General features: G+C 35.2%; 1 protein-coding gene across 1 annotated transcript; it reads right to left on the reverse strand.

Moving 5' to 3' along the window:
- Positions 1–977: 977 nt before the first annotated feature.
- On the reverse strand, positions 978–10200 carry LOC148949290 (uncharacterized). Its single transcript, XM_089092672.1, has 3 exons — positions 8189–10200; positions 7481–8149; positions 978–1023 (listed from the first exon to the last, which is right to left on the reverse strand). The coding sequence occupies exons 1-3, from the start codon at positions 10198–10200 to the stop codon at positions 978–980; spliced, it is 2727 nt and encodes a 908-aa protein (XP_088948798.1).
- Between the last annotated feature and the right edge of the window lie 386 nt (positions 10201–10586).

The following is a 10586-nucleotide window of genomic DNA, read 5'->3' on the forward strand; positions in this document are numbered from 1 at the left end:
ATTCAATTTAACGCTCTCTAAATTGTTCACATAATTGCCCTAGTTTTAGAAGTTGGTTGTCAAACAAGTACAATACATGGCCTTATTCAAAGATTCAATTTCTAGTTTGTGCTTATTTTTATTCTATGAACTATAGCCACTTTACCATTTAGTCTCTGTTGTCTATGGGTTACTTCAGAAACATTCTGCAAAATAAAATGTATATTTTGGGGAGAGAGGGTTTAGGTTTCCATTAAAGTTCCGTCTTGGCCTAAGTAAAAGTATATAAAAACATCAGTAGTTAATTTTTTTGAGATAGTTATAGATTCGTTGCTTGGGCTAAAGAGCAATAGAAAATTTGAGAATAATTATGATTACAAATGTTCTGGTAATTGATTCTCCTTCAAAACGAACCACGAATTTTATTGTTTAAAACCTACGAATAACAAAAAGTCCTATTGGAAAAAACAAACTACCATAAAGAAGTTAGAGGTTTGTAACCATGACCCTTTTCATTTGCAGGACAATCCCTGTTCATTTATGTTTTGATGACCGTTGTTTATTTCATTCAAAAATCCACTTCGTTATATTGCATTCAGACTTTTACCTTATACTATATTTAGTTTCTTATACTATGGAAGCGATTAATTAATTAATAACAATATTTTCAGGACATAGGGATTCAGAAAGATCCTGGAAGATTACTGGAAAGAATGAATGAAGAACGAAATGTTGCATAATAATGGCTAAAGGTTTTGAAGGATTGTACTGAAATTTTATTATCTAAAATTTTATAAGTTGCACATTTTTTTAATAATGTCCTTTGCTTAGCAAAGGACTTAAAAGAAGATGTGGCGTTTTTTTGGCCTTTTTATTATTTGTAAATCTCTATTTTAGTTTTGAATGAATATGTTAAAGATGAACTTTCAAAACGGACAATCAAATTAGGTAATTATAGGTTCAAAATAAATATATTTTTCATCTTAACAAAAGTAAATTCATTCAATGAAATAGGTTGGTTTCATGCTTTGTAAGAGATGCCATCTATAAGGGTTATTTTTCAAATATAAATACTTTTTTGGAACACATTCAGATTAGGAATCATAGGTTGAATCAAAGCAATTTAGTCCATATGTTTGCGTTTTAATTCTTGTTACATTGTGGGAATTAAAAAGAAAATATATTTTTGTATATCCCCAGTATTTAATAAAATTTACATCTGACAAAAAATTTGTTGCATTCAATAGAAATAGCATTTTTATAAGGTAATGACGTTGGATGCCATAATTAAATGTTGGAAAATAGGTGTTCAAAAAAAAACAGAATATTTTTATTGTCACGTACTTAATTTCTCTTAATATTATTCCTTTAAATTAAAAATACATAGTTGTGACTAATTAGGCAAAGCAGACACAAATTTTATCGTAATATTACTACTCCAATCGATATTTTCCGACTTACCAATATTCTCCGCACAATTTTTCTATATTTTTGTGTTAAATAAATAAATTATTTATGAAGAAAATGAACAAGCAAGGAAATGCTCTTTGGATGAAAATAACTTTAGAAACTAGTTGATAACAGCAACAATTAGCTATAAATCAGCTAAACCAGTATAATAATTCGAACCTACTATTTTTATGTTATAAAATACCAAATTGCTAAAGATAGCTTTAAAACAGCTATGGCAAAGGTTAAGTGAGGTCTTGGCTTCACAATTAAAATTTATAATTGACTCGTTTTGATTTTAAAAATGATTTTTCCATTTTATTAACTCTCAGAATAACACAGCAAAACTTCTTTAACTAATCCAGCACAAGAACTTCAACAATTGAAAACCATCTAAGATATTAAATGCCAAAAATGTGTTGAGAAGATTATAGTTGTAACGTTGAGAATTTGAGAATAATTACGATTACAAATGTTCTGATAACTGATTCTCCTCCAAAACATACCACGAATTTTATTGTTTAAAAGTAATACGAATAACAAAAAGTCTTAATGGAAAAAACAAACTAGCATAAAAAGCTTAGAGATTTGTAACTATGACCCTTTTAATTTGCAGAACAATTCCGGTTCATTTATGTTTTGATAACCGTTGTTTATTTCATTCAAAAATCCACTTCGTTATATTGTATTCAGACTTTTACCTTATATTATATTTAATTTTTTTTTACTTTATTTAAACTTACGATGACAAATATTTTGGTTTTAAAGAAGCTTATTACTTCCACTTAAAAAACTCAGTTTTCCCCTATTATATAATTTAATATCGTTATTAATACTTTATTCAGGGTTGTCCTAAAATAACAAATATTTCTCCTCCCTAAATGTTCCAATATTTACTAATAATTTGAGAACAAAGACTTACTTAAGGTTATAACAAAAATTGAACTTTTTTTAATTTTCCGTTTCAGCCTTCAATGATAACGTTTTCTCCAATTCCTGCCACCCTGTAGCTTTTAAAAACACAAGGACAGAAAGTAAGATTCAGCGAGCCTTGTAATAATCTTAGTCACCCCCCCCCCCCCGCCTACGATTACTATTCATCTGAAACATCTCAAATAGGAAATTTAATCATGTGGCCCCATTGACGGCTCAGGTACTATACCTTCAAATTTTGGACTCCACACCACTTCACTTTATAATTTGGCGTCAGTAACCGGTCGATTTTATTGAATAAACAAATGAAAAGACAACTTTTTTCAACTGAAAGTAAAGAGCAAGGTTTAAACTTAAAATGAACAGAAGCTATTCTGTTACAGCCTCATCCTTTATCCTCGATCTTTACTCTAATAAGCAAGCTATTTAAAAATGCTTCAAATTCAACAGCCCTTGTGTTCTATGACTCATTCCTAAAGGAACGAGTCATAGAACGATAACGAAAACTAACTAGCTTAAAGAGCAAGGGTTGAGAAAGGAGCCGCTCCACTCATATTTAAAATGGCTCTTGTTTCTCTTAAGCTTAAAACTTGGTTTTATAAATGGAATTTCTGATTGTTTTTCAAATTTTGACAAGAAATTCTTTCCCGCTTTCTGTGTAAAATTTGCCACAGAAATTTCCCTGAATCTTACCATGAAAAATTATTCCCCCGGAAGGGCTTCATACCGCTCAAGGACCCCCTTCCCACCAAAAAATACCGCTTCCCATTATAATTTTTTTCATATTCTGCAATAAGAAATACTATATGTGAACGATGGGCAAACTGCGTAACTTGTAGTTCCTTCTTCTGGGACTATAAGGGATCATTTCCTCCCCAAAGATAAATTATTGGACCTTTCTACTGTTTGAATCAAATTAATAATGCCAAATTTTGATCTGTTAATATATGGGTAAAAAGAGGCGTGGAAAAATTGATAGCTACCCTCCAATCTTTGGTTATTCTCAAAGGTCACTAATATTTGTGATTCACGATCGAACAAGCCCTCTTCTAATCTTCTAGGTTTGGTTTGATACAATTGGGCATGGGGAACGAAACATATAAACCCGTATCTCTTCTAGTAAAAAGTACAAAACTCAAGATTTTAGATAGAAAAGAGGAGTTAAAAACTTCTACACTTACGCTCTCTAATATGCTGAATATTAACGTGCTTTACATTTCGATGCTGTTTCCTCCTTTGTCAAAAATCGGGTGAATTTCATCAGGCCTGTAGAGTTTGAGGAATAAATGTTATTTTTTATTTTGATTGTTGTTGGACCGAGTCGCTCTTTCCTTACAGATCACTAACACCAAATACTTGATATTTAAATACGTTCTAATACCACACTGGCTAAACATTACATATGAAAATCACAGAGGAAAGAAAATAATAAAATTAAAAATAAAATCAAAACAGGTGAGAAAACAAGGGTTTTTTCAGCCAGTGGCAAACCATGATGACAAAGAAACAAGTAAATATTTCTAAAAGGACCTCCCTCAAGTCGTCCTCAGTGCTAAACAAAAAAGAAAGAAGAAAAAAACAACGAAAATTTAACCTTTCGAAGTTTACCCAACAACGACAAAACAGGCACTCAAAGTGTCTATGGATTTGACAGTGGAAGAAGAAACAACCATGTATTTTATAAGATAATCTCTTATTTAAAATAAAGTATTTGTCGATTCAACGTTTCTTGTAATTTCTTTTTTATATCAATGAATACTAGATAGGAATGACACAAAAGGCTAAGTAGAAGCAGAGTTGAAGGTATAGAGTGAGAGAATAGAAGGATAAAACAATAGCTCCAGAGGGAGCGATTTAGAGGGTTAGAATCACCCCATTCCAATGAATATGGCCATTTAAATCCGTTTTAATAAGAGTCCCACTTGATATGAAACCAGTGATAAACAAAATTTCTTATTTGAACGAAAACCATCAAAAAATTTTAACTAAATGTTTTATACAATCTCCTTCCAAAAAATATAGTTTATACTTAAAGGAAACAAATATATTTGCAAATAAAATGTCTACTTTTATTTTTGTACATTCTACACCTTAGAAGTAGGTATTTATAAATCCTAAGTTGAAAAGACATCCATTTTTTAAAAAGGGGTTTATCTCTCACTGCCATCTTTATTTCAAAGTACTTACTCTACCACGGAATTCCAGCAGACTCTTAATTATTCAATACAAATGAACTTTTACCATTGGTTTCATATTAGCTTATAGAGCAAAAACCAGTTTTTTGACATGATGCCTATACGTGCCACATTTCGATAGAGTTGTTGTTTTTTTTTAATTTGCATGTCATAACCTTAGTATTAGCTTAAGAAAAAAAACAACTCTTGTGACGTCAGCTCTTAAACATGCCCCTTTTCGACAAGAATTCATTTTTGTTTCTAAGCGGCCATGCCGCATCAAACCTGTTTCAAACATGCCACAAAGCGGCTGATCCTGTTTTCGACCGACCTGAGTTTTAGTTACACTTATAGTTTAGTTTAGTTTCAGTTAAGAGTTTTAGTTTAGAGTTATAGTTTAGTTTAATTTTAGTTTAGAGCTTTAGCCTAGAGTTTTATCATAGAGTCTTAGATTAGAGTTTTTAGTTAGACTTATATTTTAGTTTCAGTTAAGAGTTTTGGTTTAGAGTTATAGTTTAGTTTAGTTTTATTTAAGAGTTTTAGCTTAGAGTTTTAGCCTGGAGTCTTAGTTTAGAGTTTTTAGTTACACTTACAGTTTGGTTTGGTTTCAGTTAGGAGTTTTAGTTTAGAGTAATAGTTTAGTTTTAATTAAGAGTTTTAGCTTAGAGTTTTAGCCTAGAGTCTTAGCTCAGAGTTTTAGTTATACTTATAGTTCAGTTTAGTTTCAGTTAAGAGTTTTAGTTTAATTTAGTTTTAGTTAAGAATTTTAGCTCAGCGTTTTAGCCTAGAGTCTTTTCTTAGCTTAGAGTTTTTAGTTACACTTATAGTTTAGTTTAGTTTCAGTTAAGAGTTTTAGTTTAGAGTTATAGTTTAGTTTAGTTTTAGTTAAGAGTTTTAGCCTAGAGTCTTAGCTTAGAGTTTTTAAGTTAAACTTGTAGCTTAGTTTAATTTCAGTTAAGAGTTTCAGTTTAGAGTTTTAGTCTAGTTTAGTTTTAGTTAAGAGTTTTAGCTTAGAGTTTTAGCCTAGAATCTTATACTAGAGTTTTTGTTACAATTATAGTTTAGTTTAGTTTAATTTAAGAGTGTAAGTTTAGAGTTATAGTTTAGTTTAGTATTAGTTAAGAGTTTTAGCCTAGAGTCTTAGCTTAGAGTTTTTAGTTACACTTATAGTTCAGATTAGTTTTAGTTAAGAATTTTAGCTTAGAGTTTTAGCCTAGAGTATTAGCATAGATTTTTTGGTTACAAATACAGTTTGGTTTGATTTCACATAGGAGTTTTAGTTTACAGTAGTAGTTTAGTTGAGTTTCAGTTAATAGCTTTAGTTTAGAGTTGTAGTTTAATTTTAGTTAAGAGTTTTAGCTTCTAGCTTTAGCCTAGAGTCTTACCTTAGAGTTTTTGGTTACACTTATAGTTTAGTTTAGTTTCAGTTAAGATTTTTAGCTTAGAGTTTTTAGTTACACTTATAGTTTATTTTAGTTTCAGTTAAGAGTTTTAGTTTAGAGTTATAGTTCTGTTAAGAGTTTTAGCTTAGAGTTTTAGCCTAGAGTCTTAGTTTAGAGTTTTTAGTTACACTTATAGTTTAGGTTAGTTTCAGTTAGGAGTTTAGTTTAGAGTTATAGTTTAGTTTAGTTTTAGCTAAAAGTTTTAGCCTAGAATCTTAGCTTAGAGTTTTTAGCTACACTTATAGTTAGTTTAGTTTCAGCTAAGAGTTTTAGTTTAGAGTTATATTGTAGTTTAGATTTAGTTAAGATTTTTAGATTAGAGTTTTAGCCTAGAGTCTTAGCTTATTGTTTTAGTTACACTTATAGTTTAGTTTAGTTTCAGTTAAGAGTTTTAGTTTAGAGTTGTAGTTTAGTTTAGTTTTACTTAAGAGTTTTAGTTTAGAATTTTAGCCTAGAGTCTTAGCTTAGAGTTTTTAGTCACACTTATAGTTTAGTTTCAGTTAAGAGTTTTAGTTTAGAGTTGTATTTTAGTTTTAGTTAAGGGTTTTAGTTTAGGGGTTTGAGCTTAGATTATTATCTTAGAGTTGTAGCTTAGTTTTAGTTTAGGGTTTAGAGTTTTAGCTTAGAGTCTTATCTTAGAGTTTTAGTTAGAGTTTATAGTTTAGTTTAGTTTTAGTTAAGTTTAGTTTTAGTTAAGAATTTTAGTTTAGAGTTTCAGTTTAGAGTCTTAGCTTAGAGTTTTAGTTAGAGTTATAGTTTAGTTTAGTTTTAGTTTAGTTTACTTTTAGTTAAGAGTTTTAGTTTATAGTTTAGAGTTTTAGTTTAGAGTCTTAGCTTAGAGTTTCAGTTAGAGTTATAGTTTAGTTTAGTTTCAGTTAAGAGTTGTAGTTTAGAGTTGTAGTTTAGTTTTAGTTAAGAGTTTTAGTTTAGAGTTTCAGTTTAGAGTCTTAGCTTAGAGTTTTAGTTACAGTTATAGTATAGTTTAGTTTTAGTTTAGAGTTTTAGTTTACTTTTAGTTAAGAGTTTTAGTTTAGAGCTTAGAGTTTTAGTTTAGAGTCTTGGCTTAGAGTTTTGGTTTATAGTCTTATCTTAGAGTTTTAGTTAGAGTTATATCTTAGTTTAGTTTTAGTTAAGAGTTTTAGTTTAGAGTTTTAGTTTAGAGTCTTAGCTTAGAATTTGAGCTATAGTTATAGTTTAGTTTAGTTTTAGTTGAGAATTTAGAGTTTTAGTTTAGAGTCTTTGCTTAGACTTTTAGTTAGAGTTATGGTTTAGTGTAGTTTTAGTTAGGAGCTTTAGTTTAGATCTCTAGTTTAGTTTTAGTAAAGAGTTTTAGTTTAGAGTTTTAGTTTAGAGTTTTAGCTAGAGTTATAGTTTTAGTTAAGAGTTTTAGTTTAGATATTGGAGTTTTAGTTTCGAGTCTTTCACTTAGAGTTTTAGTTAGAGTTATAGTTTTTGACTTACTTGACTTAATGCTCCTGCTGGTGGTCCAGCGTAGAGAGAAACGTGACTCTTCGCCTCCATTCGGAACGGTCTTGTGCAAGCGTGACTGCTTCTTGCATATCAGTGCCGATCATTGAGAGGTACTGGGTGAGGCTGTCCCTCCATCTGAACTGGGGCCTTCTGCGGAGGCGCTTCCAGCCATGTGCAGGGGGATCAATATTGAAGAGAGTGCTGGCGGGTGTTTCTGCTGGCATGTGGACTAAATGGCCGAACCACCCTAGGGTTCGTGCAGCGACCTGCCGAGAGTTGGGGGTCTGATCTGTTAGTGCCAGCAATCGGGTGTTCGAGACGAAGTCGTCCCATCTGATCCCTTCAATACGTCTCAAGAACTTTGTTTCGGCCACGTCTATGGCATTACGAGCAGAAGCAGCAGCCAGCCAGGTCTCAGCACCGTAGAGAAGGACTTGGGTTACGGTGGTGTTGTAGATCCGCATTTTTGTTTTTCGGCTGATGTTGGGCTTTGACCACACTGAACGGCAGAGTCGTGCAATCATTGATGCGGCTTTTCCGATGCGCGACTGAACTTCAGTTTTGACTGAGCCATTTTCCGTGATGACAGATCCAAGGTAGGTGAAAGACTTGACAACCTCGACGGTGTGCCCTGATACGTTGAATGCTGGTGAGTTGGCGGTTTTACCTGCGGAGTCAACGATTATTATTTTTGTTTTCTGCCTGCTAATATGTAGTCCCACTTTCAGGGCTTCTTCCGACAGTGTGTTGAGGGCTTCTTCGAGTTCAGCTGCAGAAGTGCATATCAGAGCAATATCATCAGCGAAGTCGCAATCGGCTAAAACTCTGTCGCCATACCTTAGTCCGAAGGCGAGCCGGTTCGTGGTTCGATCCATTACATAATCAATCACCGCGTTGAACAGTTCAGGAGCAGCAGCACAACCTTGCCGTACACCGGTATTTATTTCAAACAGTGAGCTTCGACGACCATTAACCTGGACGGAGCTTTTTGTACCAATGTAGAGCGCCTTGAACAGGCGACAGTATTTGTCCGGGAGACCTGTTCGTTCTAGTATCAGCCAGAGAGACTCACGGTCGACCGAGTCCAAGGCTGCTTTAAAGTCCACAAAGGCGAGGTATGCTGTACGCTGGAACTCACGAGCTTTCTCGATGACCTGGCGTACGCTGAAGATCTGCTCGGTCGTAGATCTGTTTGGCATGAAACCTGCTTGCTGAATCCAGCGGCACTTACGGATGAACTGGGTACTTCTATCTATCAAAGTCATGGCAAATAATTTGCCGGGAACCGACAGGGGGGGGAGTCCTCTGTAGTTGGAGCAATCACCTTGACTACCTTTACGCTTCCATAGAGGAAGGATTATCCTTTCCTTCCATTCTTGTGGAACAGTTCTGTTATCCAAACGAAGGAAAACAGCATTTGCAGCTATAGTAGCATCGTCGGTCCTGCAAATTTTAACAGCTCTACGGTGATCCCGCAGGTTCCTGGTGCTTTGTTGTTTTTCATCCTCCTCAGAGCATTCTGTATCTCTTACTACAGAGGGAGGCTCAGGCTCTGGGAGATTTTTGCTTGTTGTTTGCTCAGTGGATGCGACTAGGTCGAGATCGACGTCGACTCTGTCGGCGTTCAGCAGCTTTGTGAAATGCTCTTTCCATCGATCAAGCTGCGCGGTTTCATCTTCGAGCATTACGCCGAAGGTGGATGTAACTCCTCCTATCTTTGGAGGTTTCTCCTCGTCGAGGTTTCTGACATGCTTGAAAAGCGAAATGGTGTCAACTTTTCGTGCTGCATCTTCTAGCTCATCAGCTTTTTTGTCAACAAATTGTTGCTTGTCTCGGTGGATAAGTTTGTTCCTGACCCCGTTTAACCGTCTGTAGGAGGGCATATCTCCGGCCAGCCGCGCTTTTCTGCGTTGCTCAATGATTCGCAAAGCTTCTTGCGACAGCCAGGGCTTTTTTGAGTACATCTTTCGACCGATAGTCTCAGTGGTGACCTCTAATATATTGTTTTTGTACGTCTGCCAAAACGTGTCCGGGTCAACAAGGGTATTCAGGCATGCAAATCTGTTCTGGACTTCAGCTAAATACTTTTGGCGAAATTCATCGGTTTTTAGTTTCTGAGTGTCCAACTTTGGTTGGCGTCGCTCTGTAGGCTGGGCTTGGAGTCGTAGACGGAAGTTCGCAGCAACTAATCTATGGTCAGTTTTCCCGATCTCGGCGCAGTGATAGGTTCTGCAAATTTTGACTGATGACCGCGATCTTTGGTTGACAATAATATTGTTGATCATCTTTCGTGTGCATCCTTCATTGCTATACCATGTTGGTCTATCAGTGTCTTTCCTGTTGAACAAGATGTTTTTAATGACCAGTTTGTGCATGGCGCACAGCTGGAGGAGCACGGTCCCATTTTCGTTCAAAGAATCAGGGGTAACAGGAACAATTACAGATTTAAAAGCTCCGCTGGGGTAATATGCAGTTGCATTGAAGTTGCCTACCACGACCAAAACATCGTGAGAGGAAATCCGAGAGAGAGCAGCTGTCAGTACCAAGTAGAATTTGTCTTTCTCATCTGTTGGAGAGATATTCGTTGGTGCGTAGCACACAACAATCTTCATCTTCCCATGTTTGTGGTTGAAGCGAGCAGTGAGAAGTCTATCTGATATTGGGTTGTGGGATATGAGGCATTTCTTTGCCTTCTTGTTTAGAAGCAGGCCTACGCCACTGCTTCTACTAGAAGTTTGGCCTGACCAAATCATCCTGTGATCAGAACTGGCAATTTCTTAATCGCCTGATCCTGTCAAGTGGGTTTCTGTCATTCCAAGTATGTCAATCCCACATCTCAACATCTCAAGCCCTAGAAGGTCTTTGGATCCGGGTTTATTCATGGTTAAAACATTCCAGGTGGCTATTCTAAGCCCACCTTGGTCAGCAAGGTTCAAAAGACGTCCAGGGACGTGCCAAGGTCGTAAGGAGTTAAAACGAATAGGATCCGAAGCTTGAGTAACATTTCTCTTCATTGCAATTATTTTCAGAAGGAGGGTCGCAAGCCCAACCGTCCCTAGGCCTGGGTTCTGATTCACACCAGGGAAATCCTGGGCACTGAGAGACCCTGGGTGGGCTCCACCCGCGCCCATGAGGTTGG

The sequence above is a fragment of the Artemia sp. Qi Xiang Cuo genome, chromosome 8, assembly GCF_049724085.1.
Source record: "Artemia sp. Qi Xiang Cuo chromosome 8, ASM4972408v1, whole genome shotgun sequence".
NCBI lineage: Eukaryota > Metazoa > Arthropoda > Branchiopoda > Anostraca > Artemiidae > Artemia > Artemia sp. Qi Xiang Cuo.

Coding starts and splice junctions, on each gene's coding strand:
- LOC148949290 (XM_089092672.1), bottom strand. CDS start 10,200: ATGATTTGGTCAGGCCAAACTTCTAGTAGAAGCAGTGGCGTAGGCCTG. Junction 8,150..8,188: donor GAAGAAGCCCTCAACACACT/GTCGGAAGAAGC, acceptor ACATATTAGCAG/GCAGAAAACAAAAATAATAA. Junction 1,024..7,480: donor GAATGGAGGCGAAGAGTCAC/GTTTCTCTCTAC, acceptor TAACCCTTATAG/ATGGCATCTCTTACAAAGCA.